Source organism: Tachysurus vachellii, chromosome 24 (genome assembly GCF_030014155.1).
Source record: "Tachysurus vachellii isolate PV-2020 chromosome 24, HZAU_Pvac_v1, whole genome shotgun sequence".
In the NCBI taxonomy this organism is placed as follows: Eukaryota; Metazoa; Chordata; class Actinopteri; order Siluriformes; family Bagridae; genus Tachysurus; species Tachysurus vachellii.
In genome coordinates, this window is record NC_083483.1 from 5735082 (window position 1) to 5750462 (window position 15381).

Consider the following 15381-nt stretch of genomic DNA (forward strand, 5'->3'; position numbering starts at 1 on the left):
GCTAAGATCGATCCAACACCTAAAACAACGTCCGCTCAAACTAGATCTTAGGGACGGAGGAAGGGGCTGACAATCTGTGTACAGTAACTCATTGCGTATTTAAACTTGCTAAAAGGATAATGGGTGTAGATATAGAATGGATGGATGTAATATAACAACGTGCTTAGTATACTAACACAGAGACACTGCTAGCATACTGTGCTAACATATCTGAGGTAAAAAGAGCTCGTGAGGAAAAGAGGACCTCCCTGCGCGTGCAGCAAACTTTCAACCAATCACAGCCAGAGAGAGCGAGAAAGAGAGAGAGAGATTGTGTATGTATCTGTGTGTAGAACAGAGAGAGAGAGAGAGCGAGAGCGCAGATTAGGGAGGTTTGGCTGATAGAAACTGTTGTCTGGTGTTTGGACTCTTTGGCTGTAACGGATTGACTCCCAGAATCTTGCCGCAGAGCCATGACTCTGACCCCCCGAGAGCGTCTTCTGTCGGGCTCCATGTTAATCCTGCTGTTGGTCGCCAGCTCCTCCGAGTGTAAGTACATGGATACGAGCTGCTAACCGTTAACGGTAGTTAATGTGACCTACTGAAGGACCTCTCAGAACCCTCAGTGTTGTGTCAACACCTCCATCCTGCTGTTTATTCATCTGTTTCACAGTGTCCTTGTCGCCTGAGGAAGCGAACCAGGTTTTACGGAGACACCGGAGAGCGAACCAGGTTTTTGAGGAAACCAAACAAGGGCATTTGGAGAGGGAATGTGTGGAGGAGCTGTGCAGCAAAGAGGAGGCGAGAGAAGTGTTTGAAAACGACCCTGAAACGGTACAACGGCTTTTTATCATAATGATTACAACAGCAGCATGTTAGCAATGTCGATTTAACGTCCTTGAATAAAAGGTGATCCAGCAAAACGGACTGGGATAAAGTGTCGTGATAAATCAGTATGGATCTGCTAACCGTATAGCTTCTTCGTAGGACTCGTTGGACTCGATTCTTAAACGAGTCGAGTCCTCTATCCTAAAACGAGTCGAGTCCTCTATCCTAAAACGAGTCGAGTCCTCTATCCTAAAACGAGTCGAGTCCTCTATCCTAAAACGAGTCGAGTCCTCTATCCTAAAACGAGTCGAGTCCTCTATCCTAAAACGAGTCGAGTCCTCTATCCTAAAACGAGTCGAGTCCTCTATCCTAAAACGAGTCGAGTCCTCTATCCTAAAACGAGTCGAGTCCTCTATCCTAAAACGAGTCGAGTCCTCTATCCTAAAACGAGTCGAGTCCTCTATCCTAAAACGAGTCGAGTCCTCTATCCTAAAACGAGTCGAGTCGTTTCGAATCGTTTCCATTCATTTTAAACGTGCGCACATGACGCAAAAGATTTAAAATATGTAGAAAATCTGTTTTGCATTTAATTAATACGGCAGTGTTCGTTTCACAAGATATCTTTCACTTTACAGTTGTATTTATTATGTGGAATCGACTCCACAACAGACTGAGTCGACACTATAATGATTTGAACAGTTTTAGGTACTTGAGCATTGGAATGATAAAAGTTGTAAAAGGCCGCTTGCATCATTAAAGTGTGGAAGTAGGTTATTATACAAATGATACACACATGATGTATCATCAAGCCCAGAGTGACCTTTAAAAATACCATGCTGACATAATAATGCAGTTCTTTTGGGGCTTCAGGTTACACAAGTACTTATGTATGACAAGAGCAGAATTATACCTACTTTTATCCTGTAAGATACCTAGTGCTTTTATTACAGTGACTATAATTTTTAAGGTATTTTTAAGGAGATAAACGGGTCCAGGCAAATAAGTGTGCGCTGTACAGCATGGAGTAGAAATAAGGCAGAATGGATAAATAGGGTGTTGGTTAATGCTGTGAATCTGTGTGTATGTGTGCAGGGATGAAATCAGTGGGATGTGCCCGTTGCTCGTACAGTGTCCAAGTGGAGATCTCTGTGTATTATTCATTGTGTAGTTGTGGAATCTGAATCTGACTCAGCAGAATTCTGTCTCTGCAGCTTTCAGACTGCAGCAGCTTTAAAATTGAACCAGTTTCTCGATAACCTGCAGCTGCTGAATGAAGCACACATTCAGTAAAGTGCACTTACTTATCTATCATTATTGCCCACACATACACTCATTCAGTAAGGAGAACTGAAGGTGTGTACTTGGTCTGTAACAATGTTGAGGTGGTACGTGTCAAATTAACATTCACATGAATGCCAGGACCCGAGGTTTCCCAGCATAACATTGCCCAGAGCATCACACTGCCTCAGCCGGCCTCAGCTTTCCGCCCTCACTGCATCCTGGTGCCATCTTTTCTGCAGCTAACAGCACACATACGCCCGGACATCCCCATGATGTTAAAGTAAATGTGATTCCTTAGACCAACCAGGCCCACCTTCTTCCATCGCTCCATGGTCCAGTTCTTATGCATAAATGCCCATTGTAGGAACTTAGGAACTCTGCAATTACACAGCAATCTACAATGCACTGTGTTCCAACACCTTTCTCTCATAGCCAGCGACCTTTCAGCAATTTGTGCTACAGTAGCTGTACTGTGTGATTGGACCAGATGAATTAGTCTTGCCCTTCCTGTGACCCATTCATTGGTATAGCGCTTGTCCTTCCTTGGACCATTTTGTTAGGTAGTAACCACTACATACTGGGAACAGCCCAGAAGATCTGCAGTTTTGAAGATGCTCTGGCCCAGTTGTGTAGCCATCACAATTTTTCATTCACAAAAAATCACTCATCACCAACACTTGCCTATTTTTTTAGAGCTTCCATCACATCCACGTTGAGAACTGACTGTTTACTTGCTGCCTAATACATCTCAACCTCGGTGACAGGTGCCATAAATAATCGACGTTATTCACGTCACCTGTTGGTGATTCTAATGTGTTATGGCTGACTGACGTATTTCCCAGAAAGTCACCAGACTTATTACATACCCTGAGTCCCAAGGAAGAGAGTTGTGCAGCTTGGCCACACCCCATACCTCTGCAGTGTGTGTACGTTTGATCCGTTTCCAGAGACTCATTTTACACAATGTAACTGGTTCCTGGTACAAACAGATTAGAAGATACTCGGGTCTAACGTGTTGTGACAGGACGGTGAGATTAAAGACGAGTTCAGAGCAGAATAATTGCATCACATCTTCCAGCTCAGAGTGTGGAGATATAATGAGACAATGATAAATAGTTTCGAATAATCCATTTATAATAAAGCATTGCATAATATGTTTAAACTACTTTGTAATGACAAGATGGCATAAAACAGCCTGTTTGCACAAGTAATTGAGAGTCTGTTGTCATCACACTGCCTAATCACGGCTCTTGCTCCTCTTTTGCAGGACTATTTCTACCCCAAGTATTTAGGTAAGTTCCGAATTTGTCCGAACTTCACACGAGAGACTTTCATAAACGTCGTAAAAAGTTTACACAGATTTCTGTCGGAAGGCGCTAACAGCGTTCTCCTGTGTCTTCAGCGTGTTGGAATACATTTTCACTCAAGAAGAAGGAAGACCTGGTGACCTGCGTCCACAGTGAGTGAACCTGTTTGTCCATCTCACCTTCTCTGCTGTCTTGCTTGTATTTATACATATTTTAAAAGAAAAGCACTGCTCCTTTTCATCTTAATGTATGCTGTCTGCCTGTGTGCTGCATTGCAGTAGTTTTTAAAGGAGCAGATAACAGTTTGTTCTGCAGTTTTGTATATTAGTAATGATCTGTATACGGTTAGGTAATAATTGTGGGTATCGCAGTGTCCTCAAGCAGCTCCTGGCGTGTGTGTGTGTGTGTGTACAAGCACATGATGTGATGTGATGTGAGCTGGTATAGCATTGCATTCTGGAGGCTCGTCCTTCACCATCAGCTTCCGCTGAATCAGAGGCAGCAATGTGCCAGCTCAGAATACTCTGCTCCTATTGGTCAATACAGGAGACCTGAGTCAGTAACTGTGACGCTGTGACTCTGCAATGCACTCTCCCTCTCTCTCTTTTTTTCTCCCTCTCTCTCTTTTTTTTCTCTCTCTCTCTCTCTCTCTCTCTCTCTCTCTCTCTCTCACTTTTCATTGTACTCAACTGCACCCACACTCTCTCAGCTTTGCCCTGACATGTCTGGACTTAGCGTAGTGAGATTTTGTCAGCAGATAGTTTAGAGACTACAGCAAAAGGAAACTGAAATATATTAAGAATTTCGTAAACTAAGATGCAGAACAAATTGTCTTGAGAGCTGTAGGAGGTGGACGTTTGGTTAGTAAATAACTCGTGGGAAAGAAGAGAGAGCGAAAAAGAAAAGCAGATTTGTGTTTTTGACCCTGAATAACCAATCTAACATTTTGTCCTCTGGCCAACGCTCTCTCTCTCTCTCTCTGTCTGTCTCTCTATCTATCACTCTCTCTCTCTCTCTCTCTCTCTCTCTGTCTCTCTCTCTCTCGTGCTCTCTCTCACTCTCTCTCACAGACATTCCAGACCAGTGCTCCCCTAATCCTTGTCATCACATAGGGACGGTGCGCTGTGAGGACAAAAAGGGTGAATTTCATTGTCACTGCTTCACAGGGTGGACTGGCCTCAGGTGTGAAAATGGTAAGACTCTTGTTTTCATCATCTTTCAGTCCATACAGCACCATTCAACATTAAATCACACAAGACATTTTACTGAAGGACATCATTTTTTTGTTTCTTATATCTAATCCATTTAGAGAATTAGGAATGTCTATTATTAGATGCAGGTAGATTGGGACCGTGCTCGCTGTGTCCTCTTCTGCCGCTATGACACGGCATGACTCTGCATGTTTCCTTTCGTCCTCTAAGACGTCCCACTCGTCCCTTCTACCGGTTTACAAGGTCGTGCTCTAGCGGTCAGTGACCACAATCTTTGTGGTTCAGTGGAAAAAAAAGGAGATAATCTGTAAGACCCATTTGTAAGGTGCCCGTTTAACACGAAGAACAAAATAAATGGAATGAAAGGTCACAGTGAAAATGTTCTATGCTTTCAGCTGAAATTAAAAACAGTGCTGAGTGGAGAGTTAACAGAGGAACAGTGGGAGCCAGTTTTCCACTGCATGTCTGAAAGCCTCTCATAGCTGCACCGTTCTGTCCCTCTTTCAGTTTTTTTCACCTCGTGTGCCTTTAAATCAGAAGTAGGACGTACATAACTAGTGAGGACGCGGCAGGTCGGTGACACGGTGTGCTTCGTGTCTAATAAATATGCAGCTGTTGTTTCAAGCCATACGGTTTTGATGAGCAGTTTGATATTCCGCAGTGGAATATTACGATAAAGAGCCAGTTAATAATATCTGATAAGTAAGATATCAATTTTATCAGTATCTGGTCACAGTGCACATCTGATATGATTTTAGTTCTTCTGAAACCACAGCCAGCCATATTGTTATTCCCACCCATTGAGTGGATGTTTTTATTTTTATTCTTTACTTTTCTGATTGTTTTTCAGATTTTGGAAGTGATCCAAATCAAGTCTAGATAACACACAAGATCCAAAGGCACTCTTTTTCAATAGCTTCCTTCCTGTTTGAAATACACTTTATGGCACACATAATTGTGTGTTGTTATCTGTCCATCACACATGGTGTGCTTATTAAACGCCCCTTTCCAGCACTGTGGGAATTATGTTCTAACAGCCGCCGCTCCTCCAGGCTAAATTACAGAACTAGATTTTGGAGCATTTGTGTGTATTCAGGGAAATAGCAATAGGCCAGAGGTGAAATCGGTGTTTCTGTTCATCTCAAAGGTGTTCACTGGGTTTGAGAATAGGACTAAAGTACAAGAAATGTACCGGATGTTTAAGTTCTTCCACTCCAGCTTTGGTAAACCATGGAGCTGCTCATGGAGCTCGCTTTGTGCACAGGAACTTTGGCATGCTGGAACGGGTTTGAGCCTCTTATTTACAGTCCACAGATATTTGTTCATATTTGATGGCATAGAAATGAGTAAAAGGACTAGAATTGTTGTCGGTGGAGGCGTCTATAACTACAGTGGATTTATCTATGGGTTGAGGAAATGACTTAAAAGATGACATATTCATAGTTCCTCAAATCACTTTCGCAGCTCTGAGTCAGCCATCAGAAAGAAGGCAAAGAAACTCTGCCCTAAAACACAGGGAGAAAAGAGTATCTGCAGTGCACATATCCACCATGACTCATTCACCTACCAGTGTGGAATGACAAGTAGATGAAAACAGGAGGGAAAACGGAGCTGGAGCTCAGCTGAGGAAAAGCCAGTCGTTTTGTGCCAGTCATCTACACGTTTTAAATACGCTTTAAATCCATCATCGGAAATTACTTTCTGCACTTTCAGCCCAGAGGAAAATGTGAGACATTTTGCACCACCACAATGTGTTACTGTGTCACTGAGTCTTCTTAATCCAACCCATTCAGCTGGACCGTGGCATTCAAACTGAATCCTGCCCGTATTTCTGTGACTGACTCGTCATCGTCGGTTCATCATCTCCTTCTCTGATTGGCAGATGTAAATGAATGCAGTAAAGAAAATGGGAAATGTGATCACGAGTGCAGTAATTCGGTGGGAAGTTACCACTGTTCCTGTCGTGATGGTTACAGGCTGTCTGACCGCCACCACTGTCTGGGTAAGTCAAATGTACAGATAAAAAAACACTCAAAACACAGTACTCGAAGTGCAAATAAAATATCTTCATGCATCGTTTTTTCTCTGACAACAAACCCATAACACACGTTTATAATTATTTATTCTTTCTTTCAAATTCCGATGGATCATAAGGTGCGGATTAAGTTTCTATAACAGCGGCTCTGGCAGTCGCACATAAAATAAACCTGGGATTCACAAAAAGTACATCAAGTCTTAGACGTTGAAGCTGATCTATTAAAGTTTACTTTAGTTAGTCTTCTTATGTGTCAGTTACACAGTGAAAAGCGTGAATAGGATACAGACGGTTGTTGTTTTTGGGTTTTTTTTAATTACAGAATTTTCATGAATACCAAATTTCCTACATCATGTAAATAAATACAAGCTTTAACTGCCGATCACAAGCTTACTTACTAAAGCTGCCTTCATGAGCTACTGGAATTATCAGAAATATGAGTTTCCCCGCTAGGAAATTGCACACGAATGGCCCGTCGAGTTGTAATTACGACCTGAGATAAGAGTCCTAAACGTTCGACATGATGGAGGAAAGCACAGTTTCCATTCAGCACTTAATGGCAGGTTTTGCTGATTTTTCAAAATGCAGGAGAACACGACGCGCTCGTATTCATGTCATAAAATAGAAGAAGTGAAGCATTTATTTTTGTCACGTAGACATTACAGTGCAGTGAAATTTCTTCCTTTGCATATCCCAATTTTGGAGGTTGAGGTCAGAGCACAGGGTCAGACATGATACAGCATCACTGGGGCAGTGAGGAGAGTGTTAAGGGCCTTGCTCAAGGGCCCACAATTGGGGAAGTACTGTGGCTTGAACCCTGATCCTCTGATCAACAACCCAGAGCCTTAACCACTTGAGAAATGAGATGCAGGGTAATTCTAACAGCACGTAAAGGCAGCATAGGAAGTATTTTTATTTGTATTTTTTTTTCAGCGTGGTTAAACCTAAGGTGATAGAAAACTATAGATCATTTTCTCCTCGTTCTGTTCCAGACGTCGACGAGTGCGTAGACGTTCCTGGTGCGTGTGGCACTGCGCAGTGCAGGAACCTGCTAGGACATTACGAGTGCCTGTGTGACGCTGGCTACGTCTACAATAACGAGACCAAGACCTGCGACGGTGCGTCCGATTTCCGTTTTACACACTAACACTTAATCTACCCAACAGATAAAACGTACCCAAAGGTAAGACGTACTAAATATCTGCTGACTCCGTGCAGTTCTGACATACATGAGCATCAGTTATCAGCCTTATGACAAGCCAGACTAACCCACACGTTAGTCACAACGCCACCGTCTTCCAGGAAACACGCTGTGATTAGAATCCAAGTCTGAAATTGGGACTGGTTTACTATAGTGGCATTTCCGGTGAAGTATTTTACAGCAGGCTTAATTAGGTACTGTTGTTTATTTTTTCTGTTGTTCCATGCTTGTGTTATCCATAAAACCATTCTAAGATTGAGATCTCTTTCTGTCAGGGACTTGGGTACGATCTCACAAGCTGTAACCCTGGCAATGTGTACTGTATCGTTTTCTGTGTTAAGGTTCTTAAAAACGTTCAGACCGCCGTTTTTCCGGCTCAGCTTATTACTGTACGTGATTAAAGGCCAAGCGAACACTTCACACTTCAGACAGTTTTGTTTTGCTTGTACACACATGCTGTCTAGAGAGAAGTGACTTCTTCTGTTTTCTTCCTGTCGGGTAGACGTGGATGAATGTGAATCACCTGTGTGTGAGGAGCAGTGTGTCAACACGCCTGGGAGTTTCCGTTGCTACTGTGACGGCAGACAGGGCAAGAAGCTGGGGCAAGACCTGAGCAGCTGTAAGGTAATGAACAGGTTTGATTCATCTTCCATACAGGAAACCTTATTTTATTGCTGTGCACATTTTACTCCTATATAGAGGCGGTGCCCTGAAAAATATAAAGGAACGACTGTTCGGCTCTTTGCTTACTCTTATACATGAACTCTCTTTAGCATATCGAGCCTTGTCTGGAGTCGAACATGAAGAGAAACGCTCGCTCTCTGTACCTGGGCCGGATGTTCAGTGGAGTTCCTGTGGTCAAGCTACGCTTCAGACGTCTGGTTCAGACTGGGTGAGCACTGGGTAACCTACTGTGTTAACAGATTTATGAAGCTCGTCTTTTGGGATAAGACAAATAGTTTTATTACAGCTGAAGGACAGACTTTGCCACTTGTAAACCAAACATGCGAATAGTATAAACAGCACCATACGTACGTCCCTGTTTTGATCTATTACAGTAGCTCGTCTGCTTTATTCAGTATTCACGTTTACATACACGGCGTTTGGCAGAAGTCGTTATCCAGAGAGACGTACTAAGTGTTCACTGTGTGTTCCCTTCCAGCTTTACAGCAGAGTTTGACCTGAGGACATATGACACTGAAGGAGTTATCTTCTTCGCCGGCGGTCACTTAAACAGCTCCTGGATCGTACTGGCGATCCACCACGGGAGACTAGAGCTGCAGCTGAAATACGGAGCCGTGAGCAGGGTGACCAGAAGCGGCCCTTTGGTTAATGACGGGCAGTGGCACAGGGTGAGCGAACTCTAACGGCGCTTTCAGTTTATAAACCATGATGAGTATTTAGAATACCAGATATACACAAACCTCAATATTAGTATTTCTTTTTTTCTTCAAATACATTTTAATCCTATGGGAAAAGTGCTTTATCAGTAAGACACGAATATACTAAGACTTACATCAATCATCCTGCAAATTTGACTTCATGTCACTCAAACGTGTCTCTGTCCATCTCTCTGCCAGATCTCGGTAGAAGAGCAGGGGCGGAGCCTTGTGATAAAGATCGACAGGGAGGCAGTGATGAAGATCGCGGTGAATGGAGATCTTTTTACTCTGAAGAAAGGCATACATGAGCTCAACCTCACTGTGGGAGGAGTTCCCTTTAAAGAGGACGGACTGCTCAACAAGGTAAGGAGAAGTTATTTCTCACTGGAAATATTTCACACAGACACAGTATTAGGGCTGGGCGATTAAAACAATAACGATATGTATCGCGATAGACACGTGATCGAAATATCAATAAAAAAAAGTGTTCGATAAAACTTTCGATATTTTTTATCCTTTTTTTTTTGCGGGAAAAAAGGAAACGTCATTTTCATTACCGTTCTTTTAAGTTCTTGATCGGATATTTTATTCTTTGTCGGGAGAAAACAGAGGTTGCGAAGCAAGTTTGGTTGCATTAACAAAGGCACTCACTCTCTGGTAACCTAGCAACATAGGGAGTGACACACTAACTGGCAATCATGTAACAGTATCTTTTTTTGGTTGCGCCATATCTGTCTGTTGGATTCCTCTTCAGTAACCCGCGACTGATAAGCAGAAAATGAGCCGCAGCGAGCGAGGAAGTTGTAAATAAAAGAGGAAAAGTCAGCTACTTTTTCATATTTCTGCAGGTTTTATATTTCAGACAATGTTACTGTAGTGTATCAGGTTTGTGTTTATATTACAGATGTATCTCAGTCTACCTCAGTTTTATTTACGTTTACAAAACACTGCACATATTTTAAAACACTTTATTCACCAGAAGGTCAACAGCTAGTGAACTTACTAGCACTAAACGTGCACTAAATTCTCAGGTTTCTCTATGTTTATATTTAACACTTTGCACTATTTTATTACACTTTATTAAGCATTTCTTACATTTTCTTTCACTTTGCACCTTAAATGTTAAGAGATGATTGTTAAGTGTTCATTGTGACTTTAGACTTATGTTTACATTATAATTATTTGTTGACCTTTCTGTCTTAATAACCGAGGGGATTACGATCAGAGGAAGGTTAAGTTTAAAATAAAAAAATTTAAATGTAATATATTTTTCTCCTGGTCCTTATTTTAAATGGGCCATAAAAAATATCAATAATTATTGATATCGGCCCGATATGAAACACTGATATCGTGATACAGTTTTCAGCCGTATCGCCCAGCCTTACGTAGTATTATGACTCGCATTCAATTCTTTTCAGCTGTGAACTCCATGTGATCTTTTGCATCAATACAACATCTGTTAGACTGTATATTTATAATCACACCCTCCATTGTCACCCACATGAGGAGTTTTTCCTCCTCACCACAGTCACCTGAGTCACCTCAGACTTGTTCATTGGGGATAAATACATACACATTGTGAACTAAATCTATCTAATATTAATCTTGAATTTTGTACTCTATTAATCTTTATAAAAAACTTTTGTTCTATGTTTGTTCTGCTTTGAGACAATGTCAGTTGTAAAAAGCGCTATACAAATAAACTTGAATTGAATTGAATTGAATGATTCTGTCTAAAGGCACAAAGCTCAACCCTGTTGCTACCTGCCTGCTACTTTCAGACCCTTCAGACATTCTTCCTGAAACATCCTTCCTCATACGAGAGATTTGCTTTAACAGTTCAGTGTGGAGACGCTTTCACTTTCTTCATTAGTTGTTACAGTTTAAAAGTGGCTTGTTTCACTTTCTTGGCCTGCAAATGTGCTGGCAAACACAAGAAGAAGAAGAAGAAGACTTTATTTGTCATGTCACAGCACAGTGAAATTCTTTTCTCCACATATGAAAGCTTGTTAGGAACCTGTGTTCAGAGTCAGGGTCAGTCGTGGGACAGCGCTCGAGGATTAAGGGAGGATCAGTGGCGATATTTTGCGTCTTATTATTATCTAGATTCTAATGTATAGAATGCAAGTCGTCGACAAGTGAATTACCGCAATAAATAAGAAAAAGGTCTGAAGACACGATGCAACCCAAAGGGAGGAAAGATGCATGTTCTGCACTTACATATCCTTCTCCAATACAACCGTGCACTTCTCTCGTCAGTGCAGCATTCTCCTTCCACAGATCCATCCCACCATCAGATGCCCTCACTGCTAATCGTATTTTGGAATGTGTCACATCATGGACTCATCACCTAAAGCTAAAATGAATACATTTATCTCATTTATACACCGAGCAATCGAGGGTTAAGGCTCCTCTTCGTTTAACCACGCTTTTATTTTATTAAAGTAGATCGATCGGCTAAATTGTTCAAAATCGTCTAAGTTTCTTCCTGATCTGCTGCGTCTGAACCCTTATGTAGTGTCATATAGACGAAACTTCATTGTAGAGTTCATTCAGGTCTTGTTCTCAGCTCACTCGGTCTCACAACACTCAGGCTGACCACTTATTTGTTTAGCGCTTCCTTCCGCTGAAACGTGACTACTGCAAGCCTGCTCCAAGCTGGTCTTAATGAACGTGTCTGAACGAATGCTGCACGTGCTAAAGTACTCGTATATCAGCAGCAACACTGCTCCCGTTTCTCACGGCACCTCAGACAACAGCGTATTTAGTACACTGTAACTGCATACGGTTGTCATTAGACCGTCGGCAGAATTAATAAAATGGAACTGACTATGAGAGTAAGTTTGGGGTCATGTCATAGCCTTTTATCTCCGTTTTTAATCTACTTAAATAAGACCCAAATAAAGTTATTCTCCATAATGTCAATAATTTGACTTATTGCTCAGTAGTGTTCTATTTTTCCTTTCTTCCACACAACAGTCGTGGGCATAATCAGAACTGATGGTCTGTCTGTTGGGTACATGCTTGTTTTTTTTGCTCCACCAGGTGGCAGCAATGTCTAATAAATGGGCAAGGCTTGAAAAATGCTTCACGTTCAGTGGCGGCCTGATTGTTGTCAAAGGTTCAGAAAATCTCTTTAATTTGCTGCCACGCTTGAGCAGGGCCCTTAACCCTGTATCATAACTGCCACAGATGGAATATGCGAGGAAAAGAAATCCACTGTGCTGTAATCTATGTGCCGATAATAAAGGCTTCCATGCCCAAATTCAGTATGCTTTCCTAGGCCATCGATACAGATGATGACCTGAAGGCTAGATTTGCATGATTTTTTTTTCCCCACAGGACATTGTGTAAAGGATGCCATGAGTATGATGTTTATATTTATATATATATATATATATATATATATCTTTCCCAGAAGCTGGGCCATTATATATTTTCCCACAGTCTTATTTGATTACTAGAATAGGAGGACATTTCACAGTACCTTTTTTTTTTTTTTTTGTCCTAAAACCTATTTGTCAGGGGAGCAAAAATTATTCCAATAGAAATGTACAAGCCAAATATTTTAACACTGTTCCTCTTTCTGTTTTAAAACCCAACGTCTGTCTCGGTATTTCAGGTGAACCCCCGTCTAGACGGTTGTATGAAAGAGTGGCACTGGTTGACTGACGAAGACACATCCATCCAGGAGACCATTCGCCATAACGAACGCATGCAGTGCTTCTCCAACGAAGATCACATCTCCTTCTTCCCAGGCCATGGGTTCGCCTTGTTCAATCACAGCCACGGTGTGTTCAGTGTTCGTTGATTTACATTCACATTATGTAGATGAAATACAGTACATACAGTTTTAATAGAGACTCACTATCACACACAGGCGATACAAAGGTGCTTAGCGTGCAACTGACCGTACGGCCAGCCTCTACAACAGGAGTACTGTTTGCACTCGTTCGACAAGATACTGTGCCTTTCTCCATCTCCCTTTCTGACTACCATTCTGGAAGTAAGCAGTGGGCAGAGGTCAGTAAGTTTTGTGACCGCTGTATATACGATCTGTTAAATGTGTAACGTTATTCATGGACAGTTGAACGTTTAAGCGTCTGTACCACATTTATAAAAAAACGTATAAGAGTTTCAGAAAGCAATACTAACTGTGTATAGCCACTAAACTTGAGTTCAGTTTGTATTATGACTCTGAAGTGCACGAACAGTTTATCCTTAATGCTTACTCTAACTTTCTTTTGTTTTCCACAATAAATCATATTACGTCAAACTTTTAACGGAAAACTTTTCCGTATTTCATCTGTGTAAATCCTAGTAACTTTTTTGGGAAGGTATTTTAAGTCCAGAGTACATGAATGCAGTTTCAAATGAAGCGTTTCGTGTGATTTGTGTGTTCCCATAACAGTATATATTAGTGTCCTTCAGCAATGTTATTGTGGCCAGTGCTGCAGTCCAGCTGTGTGACTCGGAGACGCACACAGTGAACGTGACCGTGGCAGGAAACAGCACCACGCTGGAGGTGGACGGGCAGCTTGGCCTTACAGAATCTGTGGAGGATTTGGAGGCTCTGGACCTCTCATCCTCTTATAGCACCTTTGTTGGAGGGATACCAGGTGAGGAAATACAAAGAAAGAAACGTGTGGCTCGTTGATCCGCCTTGCAATACAGTTGCGTTGACGCTAACGTACCGAGTCTGCTCTGTTTCTGTTTCTCATCTGCAGATGTTTCTCTGGTGTCTATGCCAGTCTCTGCTTTCTACACGGGATGCATGGATGTTACGGTCAACGGCCGTCTCTTGGACATGGATGAGGCCCAACACAAGCACAACGATGTCCGCTCTCACTCCTGCCCTCTAGTGGGACCTCATCAGTGAAAAACAAACAGGTTAGCTGGACCAATCAGAGATATCTCCAGGGCAACCTAGCTCGACCCTAGCTTAAGCTTAGCCCTGCAACCAAATGCCTTTAAAAAGAGAACGTTTGAGTAAAAATGAATTTTAGTTCAAGAGTAAGCTTAATTTGTCTCTTTAGGACTGGCTGATAAAGGCCTTACCTAGCCACATCATCATCATCTGCATTGTCTAAAAATACATACACTCCTCCTGGTAAAACCAACGCTTACGTTCAAACCAGAGATTTATTCCGACAGATTCATTGCATACTCATGGGTCTGATAGTAAATAATGTATACACACTCAATCACAGACACTGTAAGGTGTATAATTTATATTATACTCATTGAGAAATAGGTGTACACTTGCATTAGACATCTGAAAAAGCACTGCGCCACAACACAAGCTACTGAGAGAGAGCGAGAGAGAGAGATGTAACATAGTGTATATGTAAATACGTGACTGTACAATGCTTTTTAAACAAAAGACAAAGACATTCTGCTACCTTTCTTTCTAGAATAAAAGGCCTTCATATGCCACCAGAGGCTGAGTAGGTGCCCAAAGTCATTGTTTTATCCTCTTTGTTTTGTCATCCTTGTTTATGTATTTGTTTTTTAATCACCTGTATTGTATTTGAAATTTTGTTTTTATAATTCTCTTATGTTAGTCCTCGGTGCATTTAGTACTGGGGAAACCTTCAGTCTCTTCTGTCTAACTGGAGGCTGAGTGCTGTTAAAATAAACAAACAAATAAATAAATAAACAAACAAAGGTGGTTGTAATAAGACTGTTTGTGCTCTATATTGTGTAGAGCAGCAAAGCATTCTTTGGTCTGAAGATTCTGTAGTGCAACATGGTAATACTGGATAAGACACCATTCATAAGGACAGCGTGCGTCACCTTGTTGGGTAAACACTCATACTCAGACCTAACAAAGTCACAAAGAGATGCATAAGAGTAAATGCAATAAATACCACTGACATGCAGCCATCCTGCCCTTGAAAATACTTACAGGGTCATTTTTTTGGTTCTGAAAGACGAGAAACCAAAGACAGTCAAATAGACATCAAGCTTTTGGTTTCATGCCTTCTAATCATCAGGAGTGATGGAGTCACCTGAATAACAACTTCAGAACTGGAAATGTGCTCATGGACCTGGAGAAAGTGTCTGCTTTACTATTGTACATAAGGTCGTCTCAATAAGGCTAACCATGGAGGACACTTGAAGAGCTGCTATGTAAGGTGAAGAAGAGTCCTTGGTG

At 41.7% G+C, this 15381-nt stretch overlaps 1 protein-coding gene across 1 annotated transcript; it reads left to right on the plus strand.

Annotated features, from left to right (window-relative positions):
• Positions 1-327: 327 nt before the first annotated feature.
• Positions 328-14891, plus strand: gas6 (growth arrest-specific 6). The gene is made up of 15 exons (XM_060860447.1): positions 328-528; positions 653-813; positions 3356-3380; positions 3491-3547; positions 4466-4588; positions 6489-6608; positions 7634-7759; positions 8345-8466; positions 8616-8734; positions 9005-9194; positions 9423-9587; positions 12847-13015; positions 13105-13247; positions 13636-13843; positions 13952-14891. Exons 1-15 carry the CDS (start codon positions 453-455, stop codon positions 14101-14103), a joined length of 1956 nt encoding a protein of 651 aa, XP_060716430.1. The 5' UTR covers positions 328-452; the 3' UTR covers positions 14104-14891.
• Positions 14892-15381: the final 490 nt, after the last annotated feature.

Coding starts and splice junctions, on each gene's coding strand:
- gas6 (XM_060860447.1), top strand. CDS start 453: ATGACTCTGACCCCCCGAGAGCGTCTTCTGTCGGGCTCCATGTTAATC. Junction 8,735..9,004: donor AGACGTCTGGTTCAGACTGG/GTGAGCACTGGG, acceptor GTTCCCTTCCAG/CTTTACAGCAGAGTTTGACC. Junction 9,588..12,846: donor AGGACGGACTGCTCAACAAG/GTAAGGAGAAGT, acceptor TCGGTATTTCAG/GTGAACCCCCGTCTAGACGG.